Source organism: Berkeleyomyces rouxiae, assembly GCF_048999995.1.
Source record: "Berkeleyomyces rouxiae strain 22BRR77 chromosome Unknown BrBRR77_ptg000009l, whole genome shotgun sequence".
Taxonomy (NCBI): domain Eukaryota; kingdom Fungi; phylum Ascomycota; class Sordariomycetes; order Microascales; family Ceratocystidaceae; genus Berkeleyomyces; species Berkeleyomyces rouxiae.
In genome coordinates this window covers 1578619-1593500 of record NW_027396499.1, presented here as the reverse complement: position 1 = coordinate 1593500, position 14882 = coordinate 1578619, and the positions used below count along the sequence as shown (strand labels likewise).

At 52.2% G+C, this 14882-nt stretch overlaps 6 protein-coding genes across 6 annotated transcripts; 3 read left to right on the top strand and 3 right to left on the bottom strand.

The window, feature by feature from the left end:
* Positions 1-217: 217 nt before the first annotated feature.
* Positions 218-1669, bottom strand: BROUX77_007035 (uncharacterized protein; the record flags this gene model as incomplete). The annotated part of the gene is made up of 1 exon (XM_073752086.1): positions 218-1669. The coding sequence occupies one exon, from the start codon at positions 1667-1669 to the stop codon at positions 218-220; it is 1452 nt and encodes a 483-aa protein (XP_073603182.1).
* A 164-nt stretch (positions 1670-1833) lies between these two features.
* BROUX77_007034 (uncharacterized protein) lies at positions 1834-3000 on the bottom strand (the record flags this gene model as incomplete). The annotated part of the gene is made up of 1 exon (XM_073752085.1): positions 1834-3000. The coding sequence occupies one exon, from the start codon at positions 2998-3000 to the stop codon at positions 1834-1836; it is 1167 nt and encodes a 388-aa protein (XP_073603181.1).
* A 1069-nt stretch (positions 3001-4069) lies between these two features.
* Positions 4070-8868, bottom strand: BROUX77_007033 (uncharacterized protein; the record flags this gene model as incomplete). The annotated part of the gene is made up of 2 exons (XM_073752084.1): positions 4070-7453; positions 7747-8868. The coding sequence occupies 2 exons, from the start codon at positions 8866-8868 to the stop codon at positions 4070-4072; spliced, it is 4506 nt and encodes a 1501-aa protein (XP_073603180.1).
* Positions 8869-9868: 1000 nt separating this feature from the next.
* On the top strand, positions 9869-10273 carry BROUX77_007032 (uncharacterized protein; the record flags this gene model as incomplete). The annotated part of the gene is made up of 1 exon (XM_073752083.1): positions 9869-10273. One exon carries the CDS (start codon positions 9869-9871, stop codon positions 10271-10273), a length of 405 nt encoding a protein of 134 aa, XP_073603179.1.
* An 858-nt stretch (positions 10274-11131) lies between these two features.
* Positions 11132-12298, top strand: BROUX77_007031 (uncharacterized protein; the record flags this gene model as incomplete). Its single annotated transcript, XM_073752082.1, has 1 exon — positions 11132-12298. The coding sequence occupies one exon, from the start codon at positions 11132-11134 to the stop codon at positions 12296-12298; it is 1167 nt and encodes a 388-aa protein (XP_073603178.1).
* A 784-nt stretch (positions 12299-13082) lies between these two features.
* BROUX77_007030 (uncharacterized protein) lies at positions 13083-14402 on the top strand (the record flags this gene model as incomplete). Its single annotated transcript, XM_073752081.1, has 1 exon — positions 13083-14402. The coding sequence occupies one exon, from the start codon at positions 13083-13085 to the stop codon at positions 14400-14402; it is 1320 nt and encodes a 439-aa protein (XP_073603177.1).
* Positions 14403-14882: the final 480 nt, after the last annotated feature.

The window sequence follows — 14882 nt, the reverse complement described above, 5'->3', positions numbered from 1 at the left end:
GGTGTGGGCCCCACGCTCAAACGCTGTTGACACAAAAGGAACGAGAATAGCAGTCAACTCAGAATAAGCTGCATCAACTGCAGAGTACCGAGTTACCTAATAGCGATGATCTATAGTGTGCAAGCCGGCCACACCCGAGTAGATAAACCGGAGTGACACCTCAAGGTTACACAGACCACCAAGTGGTATAACCGTATCATCATACGTCCTTGGAACATTAGCGTGACACAACGGAAGCGGGGTAAGGTGCCAGGCATAACCCTATGCAATGGCAATGGCAAGAATGGCTATTCATGACAGTTTCAGTCTTGTCGAATTCGCATTTTTCACCCTTGACAAACAGACTGGCCTGCGCTAATTTTAGCAGGACTTTGCGCACATGAACATCATGTTCCTCTTGGTTCAGAGAGAACACCAGGATATCATCCAAGTAACAGACACAGAATATGTCCAAATACTCCGACAAGACCTCGCTGACATATTTCTGACACGTGGCAGGAGCATTGGTGAGCCCAAACGGCATCACATTGTACTCAAAAATGCCATATCGAGTTCTGAAAGCTGTCTTGTATTCATCACCTTTCTTGATGCGAATCAAGTGGTACGCAGCTCTCAGATCCAGCTTTGTAAAAATGTTTCCCGTAGCCGCCGTGCGCAGTGATTCATTGATCCGAGGCAGAGGAGTTACGTCTTTGATGGTGATATCATTGACGGCTCGGAAATCAACACAGAATCGTAAACTGCCTGGCTTCCTAGCAAAAAGAATCGGGGAAGCCAGCGGCGAAGAGGAAGAGGAAATAAAGCCTTTAGCAAGCATGCCATCTAGATATTTTTTGACAGCCTGCAACTCGAGTGGAGTCATATCGTACAGCGGGGCCTTGGGGTATTTCGCATCGGGAACGAAGTTAATCGCATGATCAATGTCCCGGTGAGGTGGTAGTTGATCAGCACCTTCTCGAGAGAACAGAGGAAGTAGGTCATGGTATTTCTTCGGGATGCGTTCAAGGAGCCGTGCATGCTCTTGTTCCGGAGTTAGGTCCTCCTGATTGAGATAATCCAGGACTTCCTGAGCGGTGACACGATAAATCTGTAGTTTCTCAGCTTTGGCAAAGCGATGCAAAGCCTGAGACGACACCGTCACACAGGAACAAGACACAGCTGACGATTGTGCAATAAAAGAAGGAAGGGGTGAAGTGGCTGAAGCAGGAGCAGATCCCTCAATCTGACTGCCAGCGGTAGAAGCAATATTTTTGTCGTTTTTTGTATAAGAAAAATCAAACGAAGCGCCAGAATCAGTAGAAGCAGTCGAAACAGAAGAAGAAGAAGAAGAAGAATCAGAAGCTGCCACAGCATTGCCATCGGCGGTAGAAGTAACCGATATCTTGAGCGTATTGGAAGGCCAAGAAATTTCCGGGTTATGGGCGTCGAGCCAGCATTTCCCCAGGATGATGTGGTAGCCCCCAAGCTTCGTGATTTGAAAAACCAAAGTTTCTGAATAATTAGGAAAAGAGAGGGACAAAGGAACTTGGTGGGTCACTTTACCCGCAGCAGTTTCACTACCATCAACAACATGGAGCGACTCGGCTCTGGCCTTGAGAACAGTAGGAATCTGATGCCTTGCTATAAATTCAGAATCCACAAAACAAGTTGTTGATCCCGAATCCACCATAGCGTAGGCCTCAATGGAATTATTCACTGTCACAGGAATAACCAGAGGGGGAGAGTTACCATAATCGATAGCATTATCAAGAGAACAAGTGCTGATTCTCAAGAGACCCTCATCAGCAGCGTCAGGGCTAGCCAGGACCAGAGGGGAATGGGTCGGTAGCCCTTCTAGTTTTTTGACGCATCAGGCGCAGGGGCCGTCGAGGGAGCCCGGGTAGAAGTGGAGGGAGAAGGGACAGTAGCTGCGCGAAGAGCAAGGTTGTTTTTGGGGCAAGCCTTTAGCATGTGGTCCTTTGCGCCACACTTCCAACAAACACCCTTTGCCATTTTGCCGTCAGCAGTCTTACGGAAGGGTAGACCGTTGGCATCGGGACCTGCAGAGGTACCCTTAGCTGGCTTGGTGTTGGGGACAGCTTTTTGGGCGCCAGCATTTCTCGAACGAGAATCTTGCTGAAAGGGGACCACACCAGGAGGCGGTTGGATTTTCCCGTTGTTTCCCCGGGTTCGGTTGTTGATCGTATTGTCCAGCGTGTTGCAGAAATTAGCGAACTGATCAAGCGTTCCCTTAGGGGCAGGATAGGTGTTCCAAGCCAGAGCGTCCTGTATGTGGGGCTTGAGGCCTCGCTGAAATAGTGCAATGGTGAAATCAGCGTCGGCCCAACCGAGTTTCTTCAACAGCGTTGTAAAAGCAGAGTGATAGGCAGTACAAGTACCTGTCTGCTTTAAGTCGAAGATCTGCTGGGTCGCAGTCATGCGCCAGTCAGGGTCATCGAAAGCCTCAGCTAACGATTTCATAAAATCGTCGTACGTTTCAAAGTTCATGTGTCCAGTGGCCGGGTCCATCCGAGGCATGGCCCAATCCAGAGCGCCATCTCTAAGGTAGGAGAAGGCAGTCATCAGCTTGCGCTGCTCCGTGCGGTGGTGCTTGGGTGCAGCAGCAAATTTGACCGCAAGTTGCCTCTGGAACGCCTGGAAGCCTTGCTGATTGCCATCATAGGGCACGACATCAAGATGCTTGTCGGCCTCTTTCAACGGATCGGCATCCTCTTCCCGTTTGACTCGGGGAAGAGACTCAAGGGAGTTGAAGCGGGCTTCAGCGCCAGCCTGGAACGCAGCCCAGTAAACCTGAGCCGCATCAGGAACAGAGCCAACGGGGATGGGCGGGGCACCATCGTCGGTGCGCAGACCAGACATGTAAGCCGCCACAATAGCCATTTTGATCTCAGCACTGAACTCCCTAGGAAGGGCACCGAGATGCCAGTTCTCAGGAGTTCGGTCAGGAATCGACAGGAGGAACGTATTGAGATGCTCGATCATTTCGCGAGTGAGGGCCATTGCGAGTTGAAACGTAATAGAGAGGGAAAAATAAATGAGGAGAGAAAAAAGTGCCAAAGAGAGCCAAAGTTGTAATAGCGTCGGGTCTTCAAATGAAGCTTAACAAAATATTACGGATAGGGCCCGAAGAAAGGATTAGGGTTCCGGGTACAGCCAACGACTCGGGACAATGATAGGTTCCTGAGGTGGACAGTCGGGCCTGTGGAGGAAGACGTCAGTTAGACAGAGTGCTAAGACGTATGGTCGGTTGAGATGAAGAGGCAACACACAACTTAGATGGCTATTCTGAGAATAGAGCGGCACAAAGAGGAAGGAGGAGGAACAATCACACACTTCAAAGAAGAAGAAAGGTTGAACTGCAAAGAAAGCAAGAACAGAATGGTATAAAGAAGAAGAAGACGGTAAGCAAGTGCATGTGATTGTTAAGCTTGGAGAACAAGAGTAAACCTGATCAACTCAGTGTAAGGGGCCAAGTCGTAAAAGGACGTAGAAGGGCAGAAACAGATATATTGCGATGGAGAGAAGAAGAAAGAACTAACTAAAACTAGGAGAGAGCAGCAGCTCTTTATACTGCCTGGGTAGAACAACTGAGGCCTACCTGATTGACCCAAACGTGGTGAGTCATCGGGCGTTCGGATCAAGGCCGGTTGGGCCACTTGTATTCGGACCGTCAGTAGTCGGGCCTTTGCGGACTCGGACCACCGACACTCGAACCACCGTTGCTCAAGCCACACCGGCTTCAACTCGGGCAATCAGGCAAAGCCTTGACCCGGGTCTCCCAGACCCTAACATCAGCCTCCTTCTCTTTCTTCCCATCCTCCCATGGCCGTGTAACACAAAAAAAGAAAACAACAGGAAGGTGGACACCAACTGAAAACAACAAAGGGAATAGCAAACAACAAGCAACTAATCATCGGTAAACGACAACAGAACGAACAAGGAGTGGAACAGACAGTGGAGAAACAAAAAAAATGTCAAAGGAAAGGGAAATAGACCCTGTGCAACAACCGTGGAACTCGCAGCTCCTTCAATCAAACTTCGGACTCAAGCAGTCCTCTCGCCACGGCACTCACACCTCAACGTCGGCAGTCTCCTGCGCTCGCAAGAATTCTTCTAAAGCAGCCGTTTCTTCCAGCGCCTCTGTAGGTTCCCAAGTGGGATCTCGCCAACCAACCCATTTCACCAAGTACTGGGCTGGTTCGTCTCTCGTGGCTGGCCGGTGTTCCAGGATCTTCTCGACTTCGTATTCCTCAAAGCCATCGATCTCGACTGGTCCGGGGCTCGATACGTGCGGGTCTTGTGAGGGCCAAGGGTCGTTCGGGTGGTATTTCAATCTGTCGGCATGAAACACGTCGTGTCCTCTGGCACCCTTCAGGTCAAGACGGTAGCTGTGGGAGCCTACAGCCTCTAAGACCTGGAGCTTCTGGTATCTTGGCCGGAGTCGCTTGCCTGGGCCTTCTTGCTGCACAGTATGGGAGCTTTTTGCCAACCAAACCCAGTCGCCGGGCTGGAAACGTCGATGTGGTTGTCTGTGTCTGTTCGACTGTTCCTCCATAGCAGACTTGGCGGCGCTGAGAGAGGCTTTGGCCCAATCCGTGTGGTCTGCCAAGCTCTTCAGGATTCTTGTTGCTTGAGCTATGGGACTCGTGTTGGCTGCAACGGGGGCTGCTAGGGGGGCAATGGCGTCGGGCTGCAGCTCAACCAAGTCAGGACTATAGCCGTGGGACAACGTGAACGGGGACGTCTCTGTTGAAGCCGCTGGGGCTGCGTTCAGGGCAAACTCCACAATTGGCAGGCAGTCTAGCCAGTCTGAGCGGTCGTGTAGGAGTTTGGCCATCTTTGTCTTCACCTCAGCATTTGTCCTCTCAGTGGCCCCGTTGGTCTGTGGGTGGTAAGCGGTGGACAGACGACGATCGATCTTCAGGGTGGTACAGAGTCGTTTCCAGAACATGTTGGCAAATTGGCGGTCAGAAGCAATGCTGTTAGGAAGACCATGGCGAGGGTAGTAGACTTCCAAGAAACGGCTGGCAAGATACTCGATATCCAGGCTGCGGCAGGCTATAAGGATGACACCCTTGGACAGATGGTCCACCACCGTCATGACGTGCTTGTAGACTTTTCCTTCCTTCTTGCACGGCGGGAGAGGGCCAATCAGATCTATGCCAATGTCACGCCAGATGCGGTCAGGTACCGGAAGGGGCTTCAGGAGACCTTGCTTGAGCTGGCGCATGACGTTCGTGCTACCGCAGATTTCGCAGTTGCGGCAGAACCGTTTGACATCCGCTGTGTAGTGCGGCCAGAAGTAAGTCTTGGAAACTTCCTGACACATGATTCTTTGGCCGGGGTGGACTAGTGTCACGGAATCGTGAATCTCTTGTAGCAAGGCTGTCCTCAGAGGTTCCCACTGGGGTACCCACAATCTTGATCTGTATCGCAGTCGACCTTCGGAGTCCAATGAGCATTCGGACAGTGACACTCGCCAATTAGTCTTCAAGCTGTCTGGCCATTTGGGCGCCTGAGAGGCAACCACTGCGCATGCTGCCGCATAGTCAGAGTCGGCTGACAATGCTTGTTCCCACAGTGTACTGAGGGCTTCCTTACGGAACGGGGATGGCAGTGTAACGCGAGCAGATCTGACTTTCAGGGCACCGTCGGGCAAACACTGGAGGAGCTGTTGGTTGCGAGCTTGTAGGCGGGGATCATCGGGACCTGAAGGCATGTGAAGACGGGAGAGAGCATCGGGCAGTGGGGACAGTTTCCCGGGACGGTGTTCCAGTGTTAGGTCAAACTCGCTTAGCAGGTTAGCCCAACGAGCTTGCCTCTCTGTTAACTGTTGCGCAGAGGTAAAATGCAACAAGTTCTTGTGGTCTGTTAACACTCGGATGGGTCCCTGGGCGCCACGTAACTCTCCTCTCCACTCTTTCAGGGCTCGGACAATTGCCAACATTTCTTTGTCATGGATCTCATAGTTGGACTCGGCAGGAGACAGCTTCTGGCTGATGTAGGCACATGGAAACAGGCCATCTGGATGCTGCTGCAATAGGACAGCTCCAGTGCTGTAGCCTGAAGAGTCAGCTTCGACAGTTGTTGGCAGAGAGTGGTCGAAGAGGCGCAAGACGGGCGAAGCACAGAAGAGATCTTTGAGTGACGAGAAGGCAGCTTGGCATTCTGGAGACCAGACGAAGGGAACTAGGTGACCAGTCAGTGAAGTGAGAGGGACGGCTACTTCGGCAAAGTTCTTGATGAACGGGCGGTAAAAATTGGCAAATCCTAGGAAGCCACGGAGCTCTTTCTTGGAACTGGGTACGGGCCAGTCTTTCACTGCTTGCACCTTGGCAGGATCCATTGTTGCTTTTCCAGGCTTGATGATGTAGCCCAGGTACTTGACTTCTTGTACACCGAACTCGCACTTGTCGATGTCAACCGTCAGTCCGGCCTTCACGAGCTTGGCTAGGACGTGGTTAACTTGTTCCTTGTGCTCGTCGAGGGAGCCATCGGTGTACACTAGGATGTCATCAACGTAAGCAGAACAAAACAGGTCGAGGTACTCTTGCAATACGGAATTCAGGAAGCGTTGGAATTGGGCAGGAGCATTGGACAAACCAAACGGCATCACGTTCCATTCAAAGGAGCCCAGGCGCGTACGGAAAGCGGTCTTCCATTCGTGGCCTGGCTCGATACGGATATTATGGAACGCTGCAACGACGTCAAGCTTAGTGAACCACTTTGAACGGCTGATTTGGCGTAGTGTTTCCTTGAAGTTGGGTAACGGGTATCTATCCTTCTTCATCAGCTTGTTCAACAGACGGTAGTCCACGCAGAATCTAAGTCCACCGCCAGGTTTCTTGACGAACAGGATGGGGGCAGCAGCAGTGGAACTACTCATTCGAATGAACTTCTTGTTCAGTAGGTTCAGTAACGTTTGGCGCAGTACTATCAACTCATCGTGGGAAAGGCTGTACAGTGGTCCCCAGGGAGCTTCCGAGTCAGGGACAGTTAGATGAATCTCGTGGTTCATCCCGGGACGCAGCGGCGGGAGGCGGCGCGTGTAGAGTGCTTCTGGGTCAAAAGCAACAACATTCTGTGGGTCTATCCAACTGGGAACCTTTTCCTTCCAGTCATCTGTAACAGGCTCGTTCTCTCGGGCCAACTTTTCCAATGCTTTGTTGATATCCTGTATGCTCGCAGCAAAGACCTTCAAGTCCTGGTGCAAGATCTTGCTGACACGTGCAGCTTTCAATTCCGTAGGGGTGTCCAAGTTCCGAATGGTCGAAACAGAGCGAGGGACGGAGAAGTGGGGGAGCACCAAACGGTGCCGGTTGCAGTCTATTAGGGCGTTGTGGTGGCTCAGCCACGGGTATCCAATAAGAAGTTCGTCATCATAAATGTCGGGTACGACAAGGGCAAGGACTTCTTCCCGGAGGCCGCCGAGATCCAGCTCGAAGCGGGCAGCCTGAGTGGCCACAGAAGAAGGTTGGTCATTAAAAGGTTTTAGGGAAAGGGAAGTTTGCAGCGCAGAACAAGGTAGTTTCAATCGTTTCACGAGGGCCTGGGATATGATCAAGGAGACTGTATTTCCGGTATCGACTAAAGCTACTGAGTTGTGAGAGCCGTTGATTACAACGTCAACAGATAAGGAGCCTCTCACAAGCAAAGGGGACGTTCCCTTCTTGTTCTTACCCCTCCGGGGGCGACTGTCACCGGAGGGTCTCAGTTTTCCGACTGAGCAGTGGGCAACTGTACGACACCGAAATCGGCATCCAGGTCATCGTCTAGCTGCGGCGGCGTGGGCACGTGTACACCGCGGACACGGGCAGGAGGCGCGTTCCGGTTGGGAGGCACATCGTAGGGGCATTCCCGTACAAAGTGACCTGAGGCGCCACAGCGGATGCAGAGGCCAGCGCGACGACGTCTCTCTCGTTCCTCTTCGCTCGCCCAGCGGGCAGTGCGGCGGGCAGCAGGCGCACGAGTAGGCTGGGGGGCAACGCGACGGGTTCGTTCCCAGTCCATGGCGTCGGGATGGCGGTGGGCAGCGGGGGCGGACGGGTAATAACCGGAGCGGCGGCCAGAAGTCGACTCGGCATCGAGCTTACGCTGCCGCAGTTCCTCGGCAGCTAACACGACCCGGTCTAAGTACTCCGAGAAGACCCGGGGAGGGAACGAGTTCGCCACGTATTCCCGAATGGGCGTGTCGAGGCTGTCCTTCAGCCACCTAATCTTCTGTGAGTCCGCCGCGTCCAGAGCTTTGGCGCGGGTCAGCAGGTCCTCAAACTCCGGCAGATGGACCTCGATCCTTCTGCCTCTCTGCTTTAACCGCGAGAGCTGGTCTTGTGCCTTATCTACGGCAACTTTGTCCTCAAACGCTCCCTGCAGCTCTTGAAGGAACCGGTCGCAGGAAACGGGGCCGTCGTCTGTTAGTCGGGTCTTGATTGACCGCATGCGGCTGCGGGCCAAACCCTCGGCCTGGGCATAGATCGAGACGATGAAGTCTCGGTCGGCCACATGGCCACGCTCGCAGTGCCATATTTCCAGGACCTGGTCGAACCAGGCGTCAAATTCCTCGGGCTCGGTGGAACTCAGCGAGGGAATCTTGTAGCGCAGTTTTGCGCGACCATTCTCGTTACCAGCCGCTGAGGCGGCGGCGGCAGCAGCAGCGGTGGCGGTAGCAAGCGCTGCTTGGGAGGCTTGGGTTTGGGCGGCTGCCTGCTGGGCGGCTTCGCTCTGGTTCTCCAGCATAGCCAGCATCTTGGCAAACTTGCTCTCCAGCTTGGCGAACCGTTGAGCATATTTGTCCTCAGTGCTGTCGACACTGGGGACAGGGGAGCTTGCGTAAGCGGCCCGCATGTCGTCGGTGGTGCGGCCACTCATGTTGAGAGTTTGTGTAACAGTAAAAAATAATGTGTGATGAAGATTGATAACGGGTTTGGGGAAAATAAACGATAAGACTGTTGAGAACTGTAGGGGCAATGCAATCTGTAAAAGCTGTATCTGTACCTGTGGCTGTAAAGAACTGTAGAACTGTAGAACTGTAGGGCTGTAGCGAAAAAGAAGATCGCAATATGATGTAAGGGGCCAAGTCGTAAAAGGACGTAGAAGGGCAGAAACAGATATATTGCGATGGAGAGAAGAAGAAAGAACTAACTAAAACTAGGAGAGAGCAGCAGCTCTTTATACTGCCTGGGTAGAACAACTGAGGCCTACCTGATTGACCCAAACGTGGTGAGTCATCGGGCGTTCGGATCAAGGCCGGTTGGGCCACTTGTATTCGGACCGTCAGTAGTCGGGCCTTTGCGGACTCGGACCACCGACACTCGAACCACCGTTGCTCAAGCCACACCGGCTTCAACTCGGGCAATCAGGCAAAGCCTTGACCCGGGTCTCCCAGACCCTAACACTCAGGGCAGGAGACGACGATATTTATGTTGTCGGCGCTCCTGACAAAACTCTGTCTTCCCAAGCTAGAAACAATCAACATCTAACTACGAACAAAAGATAAGTCTCGTGTAAACAAGACGTAACAGGTTCGTAACAATCGAACCAGATAACAACCCCCACCTAAGCACGCAATGGCAATTGCAACAAGAAAACTCCGCAGCAGCAGAACAACGTCTATCAGAGCACCCGTGCTCAGCACATCCCACGACAACCTCATATCCGTTGATCAACTCACGATCTACACAGACCAACCTGTGCCATAAGCGCATCTTCATAGGTCGCCGACCTTCGGCGTTGTGGAAAAGAAGAGTGGGGTAGGTCTCATGCATAACCCTTAGCATGAGCAGTGTCAGGATAGCTATTCATGACACCTTCTTCGGTATTCCTTTCCGCTTCAGAAGATAACCTTCCAATTATTCCACCCCCTACGACAATGGCCGACCAACCTATGACCGGCGCTGCCTCCTACCCCTCTGGTTCTGGGGAGGGCTCTTCGAGACAAGTTCCTCCAATCGCTAACAGCTTCACCCCGGATCAACTGCTTTTTATCCAGCAGCTACTATCCATGAAGAACAACAATGATGACAGCAAGGATTCGCGTCATCGCCTGCCATGGCCTAAGTGGGATGGCAAGAAGCAAACGTTTGAGCTGTTCTATGAACAGCTGGAAGCCAAGGTTGAAGAGGACCATGGAGCCATCGGCTCTGGAAGGAGTGTATGCCTAGGCATATATATGGCCATTCCCAATAGTCAACAGGCCCGGGTCCAGAATTGGTTCCGCAACGGGAATGCCCATAACTGGGATTGGCACCAGTTCCTACGACACATACTGTCATGAATAGCCATCCTGACACTGCTCATGCTAAGGGTTATGCATGAGACCTACCCCACTCTTCTTTTCCACAACGCCGAAGGTCGGCGACCTATGAAGATGCGCTTATGGCACAGGTTGGTCTGTGTAGATCGTGAGTTGATCAACGGATATGAGGTTGTCGTGGGATGTGCTGAGCACGGGTGCTCTGATAGACGTTGTTCTGCTGCTGCGGAGTTTTCTTGTTGCAATTGCCATTGCGTGCTTAGGTGGGGGTTGTTATCTGGTTCGATTGTTACGAACCTGTTACGTCTTGTTTACACGAGACTTATCTTTTGTTCATAGTTAGATGTTGATTGTTTCTAGCTTGGGAAGACAGAGTTTTGTCAGGAGCGCCGACAACATAAATATCGTCGTCTCCTGCCCTGAGTTGATCAGGTTTACTCTTGTTCTCCAAGCTTAACAATCACATGCACTTGCTTACCTTCTTCTTCTTCTTTATACCATTCTGTTCTTGCTTTCTTTGCAGTTCAACCTTTCTTCTTCTTTGAAGTGTGTGATTGTTCCTCCTCCTTCCTCTTTGTGCCGCTCTATTCTCAGAATAGCCATCTAAGTTGTGTGTTGCCTCTTCATCTCAACCGACCATACGTCTTAGCACTCTGTCTAACTGACGTCTTCCTCCACAGGCCCGACTGTCCACCTCAGGAACCTATCATTGTCCCGAGTCGTTGGCTGTACCCGGAACCCTAATCCTTTCTTCGGGCCCTATCCGTAATATTTTGTTAAGCTTCATTTGAAGACCCGACGCTATTACAACTTTGGCTCTCTTTGGCACTTTTTTCTCTCCTCATTTATTTTTCCCTCTCTATTACGTTTCAACTCGCAATGGCCCTCACTCGCGAAATGATCGAGCATCTCAATACGTTCCTCCTGTCGATTCCTGACCGAACTCCTGAGAACTGGCATCTCGGTGCCCTTCCTAGGGAGTTCAGTGCTGAGATCAAAATGGCTATTGTGGCGGCTTACATGTCTGGTCTGCGCACCGACGATGGTGCCCCGCCCATCCCCGTTGGCTCTGTTCCTGATGCGGCTCAGGTTTACTGGGCTGCGTTCCAGGCTGGCGCTGAAGCCCGCTTCAACTCCCTTGAGTCTCTTCCCCGAGTCAAACGGGAAGAGGATGCCGATCCGTTGAAAGAGGCCGACAAGCATCTTGATGTCGTGCCCTATGATGGCAATCAGCAAGGCTTCCAGGCGTTCCAGAGGCAACTTGCGGTCAAATTTGCTGCTGCACCCAAGCACCACCGCACGGAGCAGCGCAAGCTGATGACTGCCTTCTCCTACCTTAGAGATGGCGCTCTGGATTGGGCCATGCCTCGGATGGACCCGGCCACTGGACACATGAACTTTGAAACGTACGACGATTTTATGAAATCGTTAGCTGAGGCTTTCGATGACCCTGACTGGCGCATGACTGCGACCCAGCAGATCTTCGACTTAAAGCAGACAGGTACTTGTACTGCCTATCACTCTGCTTTTACAACGCTGTTGAAGAAACTCGGTTGGGCCGACGCTGATTTCACCATTGCACTATTTCAGCGAGGCCTCAAGCCCCACATACAGGACGCTCTGGCTTGGAACACCTATCCTGCCCCTAAGGGAACGCTTGATCAGTTCGCTAATTTCTGCAACACGCTGGACAATACGATCAACAACCGAACCCGGGGAAACAACGGGAAAATCCAACCGCCTCCTGGTGTGGTCCCCTTTCAGCAAGATTCTCGTTCGAGAAATGCTGGCGCCCAAAAAGCTGTCCCCAACACCAAGCCAGCTAAGGGTACCTCTGCAGGTCCCGATGCCAACGGTCTACCCTTCCGTAAGACTGCTGACGGCAAAATGGCAAAGGGTGTTTGTTGGAAGTGTGGCGCAAAGGACCACATGCTAAAGGCTTGCCCCAAAAACAACCTTGCTCTTCGCGCAGCTACTGTCCCTTCTCCCTCCACTTCTACCCGGGCTCCCTCGACGGCCCCTGCGCCTGATGCGTCAAAAAACTAGAAGGGCTACCGACCCATTCCCCTCTGGTCCTGGCTAGCCCTGACGCTGCTGATGAGGGTCTCTTGAGAATCAGCACTTGTTCTCTTGATAATGCTATCGATTATGGTAACTCTCCCCCTCTGTTACGGGTTGAGAACCCGTGGTTGGATCAGACAGAGCTGATCCAGTGCTTTCGAATGCAGGTCGTTTCACCGAATTTGGACAAGGTTTCGGATGAACTTCGGCAACTCTTCGGAGGCTTCGGAGAGCTCGGACCGGGTCGGACTTGAGGTCCGTGGGTAGGATTCGCCTAATCCGGCAGGATGCAAAAAGGTCCGAAGTGTTCCGAGGGAAACTGAGGGATTCCGACGGGATCGGAGTTAACCTCGAGTTATCGCCGAAAACTCGGACATAAGGAGCTCACGGAGGGATATTGAGCCGATCGGGAACTTGCATTTGTAAGCACAAAAATGTCTATATAGTAGACCCAAATCCGCTGTTTAGTTTAGTCTTTCTTCTACCTTTTTCTCTCCATCAAAAGATAATAAACAGCATTCTGGTCATAACTGCAAGACTCTCTTGTACTTAGTGAACCGCTCACATATTATCTTTTGATCCTTTATTGTTTCTTAGAAGTTTGTGAGGAAACTTCATTGCCCCCTATTGTTTCTTAGAAGTTTGTGAGGAAACTTCATTGCCCCCTATTGTTTCTTAGAAGTTTGTGAGGAAACTTCATCACCCCCTATTGTTTCTTAGAAGTTTGTGAGGAAACTTCATCACCCTCCTACCGTGCCATACTTGACGAATGAAGTACGGCATCACATCAAGCCCCCGCAGTACAAGCCCCGTACAGCCACCCTCGCCCTCATTCTGGTCCGCATCCGAAGACAACGCGTCCCCTATACGCCGTCGAGCCAGAATGAGTAACGACAAGATGGAAGATGTTCTGGCTGGACTTGCGCTTGACCAGCCTGGCCCCTCCCGGCAACAAGCCGAGGCGCCCCCACAGCAGAGTTCAGACACCCCAGGATTGGAGGTGTTCACCCCGGAGCAACTAAGAGTGATCCAGATGTTGCTACGAAGCCAAGTCCTGTTACAGGCAACCGCCCCCCCGGCACCTGCACCTGCCCCGGTAGCCCCTACCCCGGCGCCAGTACGTACCCCGGGCCCCTTCGCCCCGATGATCGACCATCGGTACAACGCAAAATGGCCGGAGTGGGACGGAAAGACAGCGTCGTTCCCGCGATTCTTCAAACAGTTGAAGGCCCGAGCTCAGATCGAATCACAAGTCGTTGGCTCCTCCCAGGCAATTTGCCTAAGTGTTTTCATGGCCATTCCCACAGAGCAACAGGCCAGAGTTGAACAGTGGTTCACTGACGGAGCCACTCATGGTTGGGATTGGGACGCCTACCTTGGCCATATCCATGACCAATTCGAAGACAAGGAGGCTATTCAGAAGGCGGGTCAAAAGCTTTTGACCATGCAGATGGGAAACCATCAGAGTTTTATATCGTTCTTGCAGGATTTCGAGCATCAAGTTGGCCTTTGTGGAGGTTTAGATTGGCCAGACCGTGTGAAGATCATGTACCTGAATTCCGCTATCAACCAAACGTTACAGGTACACCTCACGGCAAAAAACCTCCCCAACGATGATTACCCGCGTTGGGTTGAGAAGGTGAAGACGGTGGCTGGCCGAGTGGAAGCGTTGCCAGGATACCGGTCGAAGGACACGTCCAAGACCTCGACGTGGTACGCGAAAACTAGAGGTGGAGCAAGGTTCGCCGAAGTGGTGACCCCAAGTGTCGCAAATCAGCAGACGCGAATCGACAACGACGGAGACACCATGATGACAGGTGTCAACGCCCTCCAAGGCCGCGCCTCGAACAACTATGGACAACGCCCCCGAAAGTCCCGCGCCCCTTGGAGAACCCCGGCGGAGATAGAAACCGCTAGATCCAGCAACGCTTGTTTCCGCTGTCTTGCCAAGGGCCACCGATCCTTCGAATGCCCCAAGTTTGCCCCGGCCCGTGCGCCCGCAAGAGTGAACCGCACGACAATCCAACAAGCCCCCGAATCGATGGATGATGTGGCCGATGACCTTTCCGACGACGAGGAAAAAGAGTAGACTCTGGGAAAAGTCGCCCCCAGGGTCATAAGAAGAAGAGCCCCAACAATTGCGATGTTCCGCTCGATGTATTTAAAGATTTACACTCCACTCCGTTCCTAATTGAAGCATTTATTAACAATTCCTTTTACTGTGATGCTTTATTTGACAGTGGATGCCTTGTAACATCGGCGTTCAACGAGACTTTGGTGAGAAAGAAAGGGCTCCAGCGCATCCCGATAAGAAGACGGGAACTCAAGTTAGCCGAAAACGACGAAAAAAAAAGATGGATCTCAGAGATGGCGTTCTGCGATCTAGATATTGACGGCCGGACAGAAAGAATTTTCGGGTACGTCATCCCGAACCTAGCATACGACATGATTTTGGGAAAACCCTGGATGGAAAGGAATGACGTTGTCTACCTGGCGAAAGAACGAGTCATACGCCTCGGAAGCGAAGAAGATGCCCAAGTTGTGAGAGAAAAAGGATGGCTCGACGCCC